The 16,481-nt window shown below is 46.3% G+C and overlaps 1 protein-coding gene across 1 annotated transcript in view; it reads left to right on the top strand.

The window, feature by feature from the left end:
• Positions 1-15,694, top strand: part of LOC146618059 (KICSTOR complex protein SZT2-like) — a 60,562-nt gene extending 44,868 nt beyond the window's left edge. The window contains exons 18-25 of the mRNA XM_085373359.1: positions 3,525-3,590; positions 9,647-9,860; positions 11,073-11,250; positions 11,338-11,460; positions 11,664-12,180; positions 12,640-12,750; positions 13,289-13,357; positions 13,439-15,694. Of these exons, the coding sequence (XP_085229485.1) occupies positions 3,525-3,590; positions 9,647-9,860; positions 11,073-11,250; positions 11,338-11,460; positions 11,664-12,180; positions 12,640-12,750; positions 13,289-13,357; positions 13,439-13,582 (1,422 nt within the window). The 3' untranslated portion in view covers positions 13,583-15,694. The remainder of the gene's footprint in view (positions 1-3,524; positions 3,591-9,646; positions 9,861-11,072; positions 11,251-11,337; positions 11,461-11,663; positions 12,181-12,639; positions 12,751-13,288; positions 13,358-13,438) is intronic.
• The last annotated feature ends 787 nt before the right edge of the window (positions 15,695-16,481 follow it).

Raw genomic sequence — 16,481 nt, 5'->3', positions numbered from 1 at the left:
TAACAGCATCTTTACAGGTCTACCTAAAAAATCAGTCAGACAACTACAGCTCATTCAGAACTCTGCTGCTCGAGTCCTCACTAAGACCAAAAAAGTGGACCACATCAGTCCAGCTCTGAGGTCCTTACACTGGCTGCCTGTCCGTCAGAGGATAGACTTTAAAGTTCTGATGCTGGTCTATGAAGCTCTGAATGGTTTAGGACCAAAATACATCAATGACCTCCTGACCCAGTATGAACCTTCCAGATCCCTCAGGTCATCTGGATCCGGTCTTTTATCAGTTCCCAGAGTCAGAACCAGACACGGAGAAGCTGCATTCAGCTTTTATGCTCCTTATATCTGGAACAAACTCCCAGAAAGCCTCAGATCAGCTGAAACACTCAGTTTATTTAAATCCAGGTTGAAGACTCACCTGTTCTCAGCTGCATTTGAATAAAGCACCAAATCTGCTCTGTTTTACTTTTAAGCTTAAATTTCAAAACTTACATTTTTTTCATGCTTTTTATTTGTTTTTGTTTTTTAATGTCTCTGTAAAGCGCTTTGAATCACCTTGCTGTAAATAAACTTGCCTTACACTTGTACAGCTGTTACTGCAGCTGAATCTGTGCAACATGCGGGGTTTGTTCCAAAAATGGATTTCCAAAGAGCTGTTAGCTGCATACGAATGCATTTATTACATAATAACAAACACTGTGATAAAATCAAAAAATGCAAATATTTTAGAAATTTATCAAAGCTTAAAACCAAACAATTATGTTATTTTTTAAGGCAGATAACAACTAGCACACTGGACTTCTTTATGGTTATTTAATCAAGTATTTATCTGTAATTTGGCGTCTTATAAAGATCATAATATACTTCACTATTTTTTTCTGTTTTTTGGTGAAAAATGATCATTTAGATGAAAGAACTTGCACATAGTGGTGGACTAACCATTACAGAAATATGTCAAAAAGGATTTTAATGAGCAATAGTGCTGTTTTAGAGCAGCTGCAGCTTAAACCGCACACTGGGGTGGTGCCTGGCATGGTGTGCAGTGTGTTCTTAAAAATACTGAGGAAATTAGATAAATGGAGGATTCAAGACTACATGATCAGAAATGGTGTCAGTGGAAAATTTAACTGTGAAGGAGACAGGAGCAGGAAAACATGAAGAAAAGGTAACCAGCGGCAACCAGAGATAAAAAAATAAATAAATGAAAATCCTACAAGAATACTTCTGGGTGGAGTCATGAATCAAACCATCAGTTTTTATATCGAGTAACAGGACGTGTAAACATGAAGGGAAATAATGAGACCTGCATTAATCTGCCTCGTAGCTTAGGCATAAATTTTAAAGCCAAGTTAGACGCAGCAATATTCAATAAAAAAAGACAACATAAGCTAATTAGTAAGCCATTAGTTCTGCTAAACTTTGTTTATATAGACTTCTTAAATGAAATGTCCTCTATCTTGTATAAATGCCATTTCTACTTTAGGATGGCTCACAGGAAGTACCAAAGTACAACTTCATGGTGTTCCCTTGTGCACAAAGCTGCGATTGTTTGTTCTGTGCATGAGCAGAGGTGCTTTTTCACTTCTGTTTATGGATTTTTGAAGAATTTCCGACCTTGAAGATTCAGCTCTTATCCCGAGTGCCAGCAGCTTCGGTCCTTGTTCTGCTTCTATATTAGGTGAACATCTCTCCCACTTGTGACTGATCCATTTTCAGATTAGGGGGTCGGTGCACTTTGATGTGACGAAGGCAGAGAAAGATGTTTTGAAAGATGTCATGCTGTTTGTTTCCCTCCCGGTGGTGTTGTCAGGATGTCTACAAAGTGATGTGAGAGGTTGACTGTGCCTCTAAGCACAGTGGGGAGGCCAAAGGGTTTAAGTGTTGAGAAAGGAAGAAAGGTGCATTCGCTGCAGCTATTGTGAATTAAAGATGTCCATAAATCCTCAACAAAAAGCTTGACATTGAGTAAATTAAGCGTAAACAATGTGTTTTATGTTTAAAATGAATTATCTCTGTAAAGCCCAGAGATGTGTTCCCTGTGTTAGAGAGGGAGTCATAACTGCAGTCAGTATTTACAGGTGAGAGCACGTTCTGAAGTGGCTCTTCACATTGGCCCAAACATTATACACAAAAGCAATGAATTGCTTCTTAATTAATAGATAATTTTAAACAGTTTAGAATATGATTTACATTTAAATGACGATGTTGCTGAAACACTTTAAACAGGAGACTTGTTGACATGTGAGAAACACACAGATATAAAAAGAATGAATGTTCATGCTGGCCACATTAAAGGGGACCTGTTTATTTCCAGCCTTTGTCCTTTGGCTCTGTTACAGTAGCTTTGCATGATTTGCAGAATAAGCCTTGTTAATATCAATAATATCAGTGCAACCCCTCAGTTCATCATCCGTCTGACAAAACCTCCCATCTTTCTCCTCATTGGATGTCCCTCATAAGCAAAAAGATTTGATTGGAAGGTGGGCTTGATCTGTGCCTGAGACAATAATATCAGAGTAAATAGTTTCATTCTTTTTATTCAGATCTAAGAGGTGAAAAATGCGTCTGGAACAGTGTTTCAATACGCCATCATAATAGGCTGCATGCAGAAACGAACTCTTCCCCTTTAATAGCAACACTTCCGTGTTTTTCCTAAATGTGAAAATACTGTGGAATCTTTTCCATTTTAAGATGCAGATTTTTTTCTACTTTAATTTGTTCAAATATTGTTTCTCGTGTTCCTCTGATCATCAGTGAATTTAATTGCCCAGCACACATGCAAAGTTTCAGACGGTGTTCAGGACGAGGACTGTGGTAATTCATTCGTTAGCACTTGTTAGTGCTGTCAGTATAAAATGTCTTTATAAATAAACACAAATTAGTTGCATTAGTATTTGGGGTTTACAGCAGCGTGCATTAAACTTAATGTGTTACTGCTTTGACAGTGTTCTGGTAAATACTGAGAAATAGCAGGCAGCTTGTTAGTGAAGTGACACCAACTTAATGAATGAAGCGTAAAGTTTGCTAACAGCTATGGATCAGCCCAACATTAGAACCACATATCATGTGATTATTATAAGTCCAAGCCCAGGTCGTTGAGCTGGCCTCCTAACACGCCTATCCCAGTCTGACGGTGCATCTGTGGGAACTAACCTGATCCTGAGGCCAACAGAAGGATGTGCAGCTTAACCACAGGATGGTGGTTTTAATGTTGGGGCTGATCGATGGATATATCAGTCTTATGATGCTTTACTGAAGTCGTATTATCCACAAGTAGTTTCCTACTAACCAAGATGCATATTACTGTGACTATCAGCTAGTCAGATTAGCTGAGTGTTTAGCTGGTTAGTGTCACACTAAAAACAATAAACACATCCAAGTCCACAGTTCTAGAGTGTGTATGTAATGTGGATATTTGTAGTCTGAAATGGTTTTATTTGATCTCTTAGCACATCTTCAGTCTTCCTTTCCATCCATCTGTCTGTGTCTCTGTGTCTGCCTAGTCCCACCTCATGTCATCTCTCCATCAGGGCAGCCTCCTCACCAAACCTCGTTGCAAGCCGTTTCCAGATGCCACACCAGTATCTGACTGTGCGGTATGTCCCAGCCATTCTCAAGGGAGGGGTGTCTCACTACAATCAGGCTCCACCCCTCTTCGCCACTCTATGCTTGCTCTCATCAGTCCTGGTCTCTTTCCTTTCAAGTTTACCTGCCTGTCTCTGTGGGAATGATTGGGTTTAATGTTAAATCAAGTGCACTGTGGGAGCTACTGTTGCTGCAAACTACAGCTTGACTGTAAAAACGCATCTTTAGCTTAAGGCAGGGACTCAGACTTAAGTTATGCAATAAAAATGATGCATTTATACCTGATTGTGTTGAGGATCAGGTGAGGGCCAAGCACCTCTATGATTTTCTTTTCCTTTTCTGTTTTCAACAGGCTGTCTTCTCTGTGGTTGTTGGTTTGGTGTTTTGGGTGTTGGAGCTAATTTTTTATGCAACCATGTTTTTCTTTTGCCCTTCCTCTTCTTCCTCTTCTTTAGCAGCCAGGTGGTGATTGGAGCTAGGGTCTGTGTTCATGTGTGAAGGTTCAGTCTTTGAATTACACAGAATGTAAACTGCTGCTTCTGCTGCTCCGCTGCTACAGATACAATACTGGAAAATTCTGTATAATTTCTATTATACAGAATTTATACAGAACTATTAATTCATTTAAATTGTTAGTGACCACTGGGTGTTTATAACTGTATGTCTGAGTAAGTATATGTTGTTCCCCAAGGCTCAGTTATTGGGCCACTTCTGCTTAAATGCTGCATGTTTAGCAGCGTGATGGTAGCTACAATTGAATCATGCCATCAATGACTCATTTCATTGATTTTTCTTCTAATATTTTCAGACTATTTTGATATATTTTCTTTGTAATGTAAAGCTAAATGAGCTTGAGTCGAGTATTAATTAACAGTATAATGGTAGGTTGCAAAGTGCAGGCTGTGAGGGTGCGGCCACAAGGAGTTTGTTTAAATATTATATTCTAGATTTTAAAACAATCATTAAAAAAAAGTTTATAGGAGAAAAAGGTCAAAGGATGAAAATAAATCACTGAAAGTGCACAAACTTTACAAGCTTGTGTGGTCATCCAGATTGTGATTATTAGGTTATCGTGAGCTGAAAAAGATTTTTTTAGATTTTGAAATGATCTGTCTTAAGTTTGAGTATTTGATAATTATTAGTATCCATCCATCTTTATCCGAGGCCGGGTCGCGGGGGCAGCAGCCTGAGCAGAGAGGCCCAAACCTCCCTCTCCCCAGCCACCTCCTCCGGCTTATCCGGGGGAACACCAAGGCGTTCCCAGGCCAGCCGAGAGATAATCTCTCCAGCGTGTCCTGGGTCTGCCCCGGGGCCTCCTCCCGGTGGGACATGCCGGAATCGACTGGTAAATTGAGAGCTTTTACACTCAGCTCCCTCTTCACCACGACGGACCGGTGCAGCGTCCGCATTACTGCAGCTGCAGCCCCAATCCGTCTGTCGATCTCCGGCTCCCTTCTCCCATCACTCGCAAACAAGAACCCGAGATACTTGAACTCCTCCACTTGGGGCAGGAACCGATGAAGCCAACAGAACCACATCATCCGCAAAAATCAGAGATGAGATTCTGAGGCCACCAAAGCGAAAGCCCTCCGCCACTTGGCTGCGCCTAGAAATCCTGTCCATAAAAATTATGAACAGAACCGGTGAAGCCCATCACCCACCAGGAACAAATCCGACTTATTGCCGGCAATGCAAACCAAGCTCTTGCAACGGTTGTATAGGGATCGAATGGCCCGTAGCAATGGGCCAGACACCCCATACTCCCGCAACACCTCCCACAGGACACCCCGAGGGACACGGTCGAATGCCTTCTCCAAGTCCATAAAACACATGTAGACTGGTTGGGCAAACTCCCATGCGCCCTTGAGTATCCTTGAGAGGATAAAGAGCTGGTCCAGTGTTCCGCGACCAGGACGAAAACCACATTGTTCCCCCTGTATCCGAGGTTCGACTAGCGGACGAACTCTCCTTTCCAGCACCCTGGCATAGACTTTCCCAGGGAGGCTGAGGAGTGTGATCCCCTTGTATTTGGAACACACCCTCCGGTCTCCCTTCTTAAAGATGGGGACCACCACCCCAGTTTGCCAGTCCAGGAGTACTGCCCCTGATCTCCACGCAACATTGTAGAGGCGTGTCAACCAGGACAGCCCTACAACGTCCAGAGCCTTCAGGAACTCTGGGCGGACCTCATCCACACCAGGGGCTCTGCCACCAAGGAGTTGTTTAACTGCCTCAGTGACCTCGCCCCCGGAAATTGGCGGGTCATTCCCCTCATCCCCAGACTCTGCTTCCTCCTCGGAAGACGTGTCAGTGGGATTAAGGAGGTCCTCGAAGTATTCCTTCCACCGCCTGACAATTTTCTCAGTCGACGTCAGCAGCGCTCCGCCAGCACTATACACAGTGCAGGTAGAGCACCTCTTTCCCATCCTGACGGTTTGCCAGAATCTCTTCGAGGCAGTCCGAAAGTCTTTTTCCATGCCCTCTCCGAACTCCTCCCACACCCGAGTTTTTGCTTCAGCCACTGCCCGAGCCGCATTCCGCTTGGCCTGTAAATACCTGTTGGCTCCCTTCACCTCTGGTGTCCACCATTTGGTTCGGGGATTACCACCACGGCAGGCACCAACCACTTTGCGGCCGCAGCTCAATGCAGCAGCTTCGGCAATGGAGACGCTGAACATGGTCCATTCGGACTCAATGTCCCCAGTCTCCCTCAGAATGCTGTTGAAGCTCTGCCGGAGGTGTGCGTTGAAGATCTCGCGGACTGGGGCCTCTGCTAGACGTTCCCAGCACACCCTCACTATGCGTTTAGGTGCACCGGGTCTGTCCAGCGTCCTCCCCCGCCACCTGATCCAACTCACCACCAGGTGGTGATCAGTTGACAGCTCAGCCCCTCTCTTTACCCGAGTGTCCAGAACATATGGTTGCAGGTCTGGTGATACGATTACAAAATCGATCATCAACCTGCGGCCTAGAGCGTCCTGGTGCCACGTGCACTTATGGACAAACTCTTATGTTCGAACAAGGTGTTCGTTATGGCCAAACTGTGATTTGCACAGAAGTCCAATAACAAAACACCGCTTGGGGTCAGATCAGGGAGGCCATTCCTCCCAATCACGCCCCTCCAGGTCTCGATGTCGTTACCCACGTGAGCATTGAAGTCTCCCAGCAGGACAACAGAGTCTCCAGGTGGAGCACCTTCCAGCACCCCACCCAGGGACTCTAAGAAGGCTGGGTACTCTGAACTGCCACTCGGCGCATAAGCGCAGATGACAGTCAGGCCCGTTCCCCGACCCTAAGGAGCAGGGAACAAACCCTCTCATCCACCGGGAAAAACCCCAACGTACCGGCAGCAAGCCGAGGGGATATTAGAATACCAACTCCAGACTGAGACAGAGTCCAGCCCCTCTCCAGGAGACTGGTTCCAGAGCCCAAGCCATGCGTAGAGGTGAGCCCGACTATATCTAGCCGGTACCTCTCAACCTCACGCACTAACTCAGGCTCCTTCCCCACCAGAGAGGTGACATTCCATGTCCTTATTGCCAGTCTTGGCAGCCGGGGATCAGTCCGCCAGGGCCTCCCCTCCTGGCCGCCACCCGGCACACAATGCACCCGACCCCTATGGCGCCTCCTGCGGGTGGTGGGCCTGCGGGAGGATGGGCCCATGTCTCCTCTTCGGGCTGTGCCCGGCCGGGCCCCATGGACTAAGGCCCGGCCACCATACGCTCGCCCTCGGGCACCCTCCCCAGGCCTGGCTCCAGGGCGGGGCCCCGGTAACCCTATCCCGGGCAGGGTAAACTGTTCCCTCGATGTTCTCTTCATAAGGGTCTTCTGAATTATTAGTAATGTATGTAATTATTCTGTGCCTAAACCTGACCAAGCAGCCAGAGAAAGCAAACGTACTGCAACACTCACACTAACATATCCTCAGGGTGTTACGGTTAAGAAAATCAGGTACTAAATACATAAGCAGAGAATCAGACACTCACCAGCCACTTTATTAGAGACACCAACACTGCAAATACTAATGGGCCAATCACATGGCAGCAACTCAATGCATGTAGACATGTAGGCATAGTCAAGAAGACCCGAAGTTCAATCCGAGCATCAGCAAATGTTATTTAAGTGATGAATGTGCGATTTTTCAACACAGACACTTGTAGGCTTTACAGAGGATGGTCCAGTAAATGCCAGTGGTCAGAGGAGATTGGCCAAGCTCCTGTTAGCTGATGGGAAGCCAACAATAACTCGGTCAATTGCTCATTACAACCAAGGTATGCAGAACAGCATCCCTGAAAACACCAAGTGAGAAGCTCTACAGCAGCAGAAGACCACACAGAGTGCTGCTGCGTGCAGGTAAAACCAGGAGACCACGGCTTACGATTTCCACAGCCTCGCCAATAGTGGACAGTTTGGAAGCTTATCTGCTCTGATGAATCTCCTCCATGTACCCGTCTTCCAGCTGGAGAGCATGGCACGTCAGGAAACTCTCATGATCTGAAACTGGATTCTTGAACCTGATTCTGCTGTAATCAAAGGTTCAAAGTGTTGATCCCACACAGCACCTTTAGGATGTGATGTAACAGGAGACTTCAAATCTACAGCATGCGTGTGACACTATCATGTCAGTGTGAACCACGAGGAATGGTGCCAGCACCTTGTCGAATCTGTGCCACAAAGCACTACGGCAGTGCTGAAGGGGGAAAGGTGTACCTGGTAAAGTGGCTGTGAGTGTATATTTGCAGTTGTAATACACACATCACAGCTGGATAACTGCTGTTACTCCTGTTGGGTTTCAGATCACTGCATTGTGATAGTACCACTGCAGAAATGTGAGTCTTTTTTCCAGGAGTGAAAATGCAGAGCCTCACAGGGACGCATCGATGGATGTCAGTCTGAGAGCTTTCCTCTCGTCGCTCTGCTTGTTTTTCTTTCAATCAGCTTGCTTTGTATTCTCTTCTTTTTCTTCTTCTTGTATGACCTCGCTGATTGCAGCTTCTCCCGTCAATGCAGCCGCTGTCATTAATTTCACTTCCACCGAGTGCCGCTGACAGGAGACGAGCTGCAGCCCCACGACTCAAACTGGCAATTTGTTCTTGTCAAAGTTACACGGAGTGTTTAATTAACTAGAACATGAACCATTTGGGATTACAGGTTAGGAAATAATAAATGTTAGCGTGATAGCAAGGAGGACACACACACACACACACAGGAACTACCTATGAACTGAGGAGAGCCGCGCAGTCCCATTGGCTTCCAGGCTCCATAGATAACAGGCCAGGAGGTCACACTTAATTTGTCTGCCAGACTGCAGGAACACCGCTGGGGAGAGAAAAGTTAATATTCATCTTTTCATTCCTGTGTGCAAAAGAATATTCTTCCTCATTCTTATCTCTGCGGTGAGGGTGCTGATGAAAGTCTTCTGCCCTTTTGCCAGTTTCTGGACAAGTGTCGAGGCAGGAAAAGGTTCCAGACGGCGAAGAGATGAAAGTCTGTAGCTACAGAACACTGTGCAGTCTTTTCTTGGCTCTTTGATATAATGAAGCTGCTTTTGTGCACGTTCCAGGCAAATGGTCCAGATCAAAGTAAAAGCAGGAGTAGCAATTAGAGCTCCTTGTAAACTCTTATTGTGCTGTAATTAACTGCACAGCACAGCCTCTCACTGCAGCCATTTGCATTTGCAATTATTGCTTTTGTCAGCTCCCTTTTGATGTTGGATTTAATTAAAAAGGATATTATTATGAATCTGATTGATATCAAAGTTGCTTACAAAAGCTTCTCAGTAAGGAGCGATGGGAGTCACAGTGCAGCAGGGCCTTAAGGTGTGCTGTACAAAGCAGTCTCTGTTGGAGTGGCTGGAACAGCAGGTCCTTCCCCTTCAGATGCAAAACAGTTTCATACATGGCTGATCGCACAGATAGACATTCAGAGTTAGCGCTGTCTGCCAGATCAGTTTTGCAGAGGTATTCAGACTGACTGAGTTTGGAGTTAGAGTACCTCCTTCTTTTCCCGTCTGTGTCAGTGAGTCATGCTGTCCTGGTGATGACCGTCTCACAACCTTCTGTTGCAGCTCTCCATGCTCTTCACTGAGGAGTGTGATAAAGTCAGGGACACCATGCACGTTCACTCCTTCAGCTACGACTTCCACCTGCGAGTGGTTCACCAGTACCTGGTCGGCTGCCACATGACGCTACGGCAAGGCTACCAGCTCACCGACTTCCTGGACGACTTCATCTCCCATCACCCGGACATCCCCAAGTTCGGCCGCAACCACGTCTTTCAAGGTGATTCTGGTGTTGCTGACTGCATCGAATCTCATGTGATGATGATGATAATGTTTTTTTGATTCTGCCATGATTTCTAGCTTTTCAACACTTACAGCAGCCGCCAGAGCAGCCAGTGAAAGTAAACAAAAGATGGCAACACAGTGAACGGTATACAGAGCATTTACTAAAGGGAACAAAACTCGAATTCACCAGAAACAAAGACCAGAAAAAAACAAACTGACAAATGAAAAATAGGCCCAAAAATCATCATGTGATTAGAAGCATTTGGACTGTGGGTCAGTGCCCACACAAACACACACTGGTTCTGATGGGAAATACAAACTAAGGATCCAGTTATATCCACCATATAGCTGCACGTCCTCACTAAAGTGCGAATGGCATTCCCCATTTTTATGGTGCGATTAGGTTTATCCAACCTTAAAAAGTGCAAGGTTATAACTTTAATTTGTATTCTTTGCCTCCGGCTTTCAACTTTCCCCCTTTTACCTAATGGTCCCTGATACATGAGATGAAGTCTTTCCACCAGCTTCATTTAACAAAGACTTGCATCTGAAAATGTGTCCGTGTGCTGTGACTTCACTGAAGTTATTCGCAGCACGTTTATGGAAGTTGTGGTCATTTTAAAAAACAAACTCTGCTGTCTTGGCTTAAACTATGCAGACGTGCAGAAAAAAATAAGTGCACCGAGACCTTTGGGAGGAAGTGGTCTGGATTAAATTCCAAACTCCAAACAAAGTTTGGGTTAAACTCCTGTAGCTAAACAGGTAAATCTGAATCATCCACAGTGATGGTTCATGAATTTTTTTTTTTTGTTCTGAAATAAACAACTTTAGCTCACCTCTTACCCCCCCCCCCCCCCGTGGTTGATTTAGCACAGAGTTTATTCGCTAACCTCTGCTAGCACGAGTACTGGAAGTCTACTCAGGTGAATTTGTGTTCATGTTTAGCGTCTTCTCCAGCTCCCTCTGGTGGTCAGTGCAAACCAACTGAAATGATATTCAGAGTAAATATTTGAAATTGTTTCACTGAAAGACGAGTTCAGTCCCTCTGTGTCCCGCCTCCGTTCGGGCGTCACCAGCAGCGCTCTCTGAGCCGTTCTGGATCGATGAGCAGATATTTGTTTTTCCATCAGAGCTTCTCAGGCTCTGTGTGTGCACAGGAACAACTGTGTTTGTCCTTCTGAGCGTCTGTCATTCTTGTGTAAATCAGGGAGCTTCTCCATCTCCACGGGGATGATAACGGCTCACCAGCTCTACAACTACATCACCGACCACGCCAGCACGTATGGCATGAAGCCGCTCCGCATGTCGAAGGCTGCGGTCGCCACTGACAACAAGAAGGCGATGCCTGACCTTCACGAGTATGCCCTGGTGGCTCTGTGGAACAGGTGGAGAAACAGCTCTGACCTCAGAATAAACCTTCTCTCCTCATATCTGCGGCTTAACTTTACCTTTGTTGGCTCCTCTTGCTTTAGTTCGGGCTCCTACAAGGATCTGGACGGTCTGCCCCACCACGATGACTTCGATGTTTCCCTGGTGGTGTGTCACAACGCTGCTCCGTTTGAGGAGCAGTCAGACGGGGAGAGGCATCTGCTCAGGTAAGATCTACAGACTGCAGCACAGAGGCTGTGTGATAGTTACTCATATCTGGGCTGACACCATGTTTGTCTTATCTGACATGTCCTGACACAACCTAAAGAGGACTGGTGGACGTTTCACGGGCCAAACAAATGTGTTAACAGTACATCACTGAAGGCACTGGATAAACTTTTGCTGAGTCTCATCTCGTCCCCTTTCATAGGCTACGCTTCTACGTGATCATGACCAGTCAGCGGGAGCTATTCCCACGCCTCACTGCAGACATGCGCCGCTTTAAGAAGCTTCCTCAGATCCACCGTGATCCCGGAGAGCTGGGGGGACGGCTCTCCCAGGATCGAGCAGAGGCTTCTGGGTCACGTGGTTCTGAGCAGGACCTCTGGGAGGAGGGTTCGTCTGAAGCTTCAGCACCCTTGGCTCCAAGTGATGGCAACGAGTTTTACCCTCTGACAGGCGGTGGACCAGAGGCTCAGGGGCTCCTCTACGCCTCCCCTCTGTTCCCTCTTCTCAACAACGAGGTGGCGTCTGCCCGCAGACAGATCCAGATCAGCGTGGAGCAGGCCATGGGTCACTGCCGCAGGGACAACCTGTGGAGGAGGCTGTTCCACGGCGAGCATGTGGCCCTGGATAAACTGAAGCTGGCCAAGTTGTCGTTCAGCGAGCTGGAGGAGCTGCTGGAGGCTGTGCAGAGCCGATCAGTGGGGGAAATCGACCCGCAGCTGGTGAGACTCTAATTTTAGCCTTAAAATCAAGATTCAGTTATGACCATCAAACATCAGCAATACCAAACACCTTGATTACTAAGACCACAGCTCGACACAAATGAACCGCCAGCAGCTCGACACCCTGTCATTTGAAACGCAAAGCAACACCAGCACACAGCTAAGCATCGGTGCTCCCACAGTATGAGAAACATTTGGAGGTGATCAGGCTCTCGCTGTGACCTCAGCCAGCTGCAGGTGACCTGCAGATCAAACATCAGCTCGCACATACATGTTAGCAGGAGCTGTGAATGGGAGGTAAATGTTCCTAACACATCAGGAGGCTTCAGGATTTTGTTAGTTAAAGGAGGAGCTTTTAAATGATACATCTGCAGCTTGAATATTTGACTTTGCAGGTGAAACCCAGTGAAAGTTTCTGATGGTCAGTGTTGTAACTGTAGTGTGAACGTGTTGCTGCAGGACTGTTTCCTGACCATGGGTCCAGCCTGGTACCAGAGTCTCATCAAGGTCCTGCTCAGTCGCTTCCCTCAGAGCTGCAGACACTTCGACGACAACGGCATCCAGTATCTGGTGAGAAAAAAAGAGTTCAAAGTGGCAAACCCACAGGCCCCTGTATCCATGAGTTTCCCTCTGCTGTGGCTTCACAAACGGGCAGCAAAACGTTACCAGCCAACAACCAAATGAAGGCGTTCCCTTTAATGCTCAGGGTCATCGAGATCCCTTTAAAAAATATTGGAAACACGACCCCAAACGTCATCTCTAAGCACAGCTCCGTTAGTCTCTAGTAGCATTTCTCTGGACACAAATGGGATCATTTAGCAGACTCGAGCTAGAAACACCTGCAACACGTAATGCGACACTGATTAGTCTCACTCGCGTTCAGACTCGATTGTTAGATCAGTCGAGTCAGAGTGTAAAAGAGACCTCGAGTGACTTACAGGCGAGAGGATGGAGCATCGAGCTCAGAGTGAGAGCTCCAACACATGAACTGCAGTAACACATATTTCTTCTGTATCTGTGGAGACAGACTTTAAAACGGTGACGTTTGTGTTGCACACACCTGTTCACCTCGTTCCAGCTAACGTCCACTCGTGTCTTTGTACTTCAGGCTGTTCTGAACCAAAAGTTCACCGACTGCTTCGTTCTGGTATTTCTGGACAACCAAGCTGGAAAAACTGTGAGTTCTTATACACGTCTGACTTATTTTTTCTTATAATAAAGTCATGCAAAGTTCTCAGATTTCATCTTCCTCCCGCAGAGTTTAAAGGTCGTGTTTCGGGAGCCGCTGCCGTTGCAGCCGCAGGCCGGCAGCAGCCCCCCTCCTCAGCTGGTGTCCATGTATCATCACCTGGAGTCTGTAATTAACACCGCGTGCTACAATCTGTGGACCGGACTGCTATAGCACCCGGACCCGAGTCGTGTCTTTAACACGAGACAAATGGAAATGAGAAGAGAAGCTTTCTGCATAACGCTGAGCTCACTGAGTGGGAGCAGCGACATACTGGACTCATGTGCAAGAAACAGTTTTAAATGTTGAGGATCATAAAGTTGAGCAGACACTACGATGGGTTCCCTCGCAGTTACTGTACGAGCCTTCAAACAGCACCGTGACCACGCCACAGCAAAAGCACCTTCCTTACCACTATTGTCAAGAGTCAGATGGGCGATCAACATCCAGATAAAGAGAACTGCAGGCTGTATGCACTTATGGGTTGGGACAGTCCCTTTAAATCACAACGTACAAAATCCTGTTTAAAAAGTGATGTTTTAGATCTTTGTAGCAGGTGAGACATGTCAGCAAATATCTCACATCCTGGAACAGATTCAAAAAGGGGCTGAGGATGAAGATTTGGCCAAAGCAGCATCACTGGCTCCTGGTTCCTCGAGGAACTTGCGGTCATTTGCAGTGCTTGATAAGATTAAGTTTGATAATTTAATATGTAGCATATATCAAACTGAGTCCTACTCAGTCCAAATACTTGGGGCGGTCTGAGCTGAGTAGGTGAGATGATCTGCAGCTTTTCAGGGCTCATATCTTTAACCTTTAACCTCCACCAACGTCGTGCCAAATCCAGAACCAGTTTCACGTATTTCCACCTCCCTAAAAATGTACTGGTACTAGTAAGCATGGCACCACAAACTGATGATGCCTTGCTGCCTCCAGTTCTTCCAGGAAGTGAGGATAATGAGACGTTCCCGAACAGCTCAGCTGTGTCCCGGGTCTGCAACGGGGTCTCCTCCTGGTTGGACGTGCCCAGAAAACATCACCGAAGAGGAGACGACCTGAACCTCGTCATCACAGACGTAAGAGCTCTGCTGCTTTGATGGGATGCTTTTGGTCACCAACCAAAGCTGGTGTCATAGCTGAGAGTAAGGACATACCTTCACCACCACAAGCTGCTGCAGCTCCATCTGTCAATCTGGAAACAACTCGGAGCATTCGGTGCTCAAAGGCACAAAGGTAGAACGGGTGGACGACCTGGAAGGTGCTCTTTAACACATTCTGATGGATATGACACGGCGAGGACGCCGTCGATGTACGGACAGAAACATCGTGAGCGTGCAGCGGCTGTTTGACATCATTGAGCCTGAGTCAGTGGTCAGAAGGCAGCACTTACATGCATTCTGCACAAATTTGAAGCTCCACATCTTCACTAATGTCTCAGCGTCGGTTTGGATCTCGTGCCTTCTGACAGTATTTAGCTTCACGCCACATCAGTGTTAAAACAAGAAGAGACAGCCCAGATGCCGGTGCGCAGAGTGGGAAGGCTTTTATGTTCAAATGCGTCAAACCTGTTTCCACTTGAACCCCACTGCCATGTCTGTTGCCCTCAAGTGCCTTTCTCTGTTTATTATTTTCTCCCTTTTCCCTTTTTTCATTCCCAAACCTGTGAAGTGACGCCGTTGTCGCTCTGGCAGGAGATGTGTGGAAACACACTGCTGGTGTTATGCAGCGAAAGTGCCTGAGTCAGTTTGGAGAAATGTGACAAAAATTGCCTTTCATAAGCAGGAAGATTGGTCATATTAACTTTGGTGATTTGCATAATAACATGCCACATGTCATCAGCGCCGAGTGTTTCCAAAGCATGTTGGGGTGGTGGTGTGTACTCTCACACAGTGTGGCTGGTAGTCATACCTCAGCCTGGCACAGGACTGTTACATCACAACAGGAAGGCTCCGTGTCCAGTGTGGCTCCTGTAGGAGTCGCACCCGTTCTGGGAGGGAACCAAACAGGTCTGAGCTTCACCAACTGAAGAGGACTGAATGTTAAACACTGGATTATTCATCATGCAAAATGTGAACTGTAAGCAGACAGCCCTGTAAAATAAAACCTGCACTACCTGTGTCGTGTATATTGTGTATATACAGAACACTTTATACAGTATGTAAAGTTAAATAAACAAGTTACAGAGTAAGAGTGTGCTGAACTGTTCTTCACTGTGCAGCTTCGTGTCGTGACAGAAGCTCCGGACAAAACTTTAGTGCCGGACTGTCCAACGCCAGGCCTCGAGGGCCGGAGTCCCGCAGGTCTCAGATGATCCAACACAGCTGATTCAAACGGCTGGATGACCTCCTCAACATGCCGTGAAGTTCTCCAGAAGCTGCTAATGAACTCATGTGATTCACGTGTGCTGACCCAGGGTGAGATCTAAAACCTGCAGGACACCGGCCCTCGAGGCCTGGAGTCGGACGCCCCTGTTTTAGCATCTTCAATCCTGCAGACGCCAGAATCATCGGCATAAAGCACAAAACGTTTGTTATTACAGTGTGTCAGAGTATTTATTATAGTTCGGGTGTTCAGTCAGTGGGAATAATTTTAAAAAGGCGCAGCTAGTTGGGAACACTGCAAGTAAAAGATTTAATGAAGGCGTTAATACCAAAGTCAGCATGAGTCAGTCAGGCGTGACAACACAACACCAGTTTGTGAAAACAATTCAAATTCTGGCTCATGTCTATAAAACGTACTGATTTGTGGTCTCACTGAATGAATCCAGAGTGGTTTTGACACTCATGCCATCCATGTCACATTTTCATGTCTGTGTTATTTTTAAATGTGTTCACTAAGGGTGTGTATCAGAGGTCATTGGGTTAAAATGCAACAGCTGGGATGAAATAGAAAAAGCTTCTTTCAGGTTTCACACGCGCATCTCTGCAACCTTTAGAACAGGATCAAACAGATTTGTTTTTCACCACTATTAGTGTTTTTGTTTAGAGACTGCAATGAAGGGGAAAAAACGCAGATTTAAAAAATAATTTCTCTCGGACGTGACTCTGCAGTACATATTTGATCTCCTCCAGTG

This window comes from Diplotaxodon limnothrissa, linkage group LG15, assembly GCF_057381915.1.
Source record: "Diplotaxodon limnothrissa isolate DT_005_m linkage group LG15, D_limnothrissa_male_GT1.1, whole genome shotgun sequence".
In the NCBI taxonomy this organism is placed as follows: Eukaryota; Metazoa; Chordata; class Actinopteri; order Cichliformes; family Cichlidae; genus Diplotaxodon; species Diplotaxodon limnothrissa.
The sequence above is the reverse complement of the archived record's forward strand: the minus strand, read 5'-3'. Positions and strand labels throughout refer to the sequence as shown.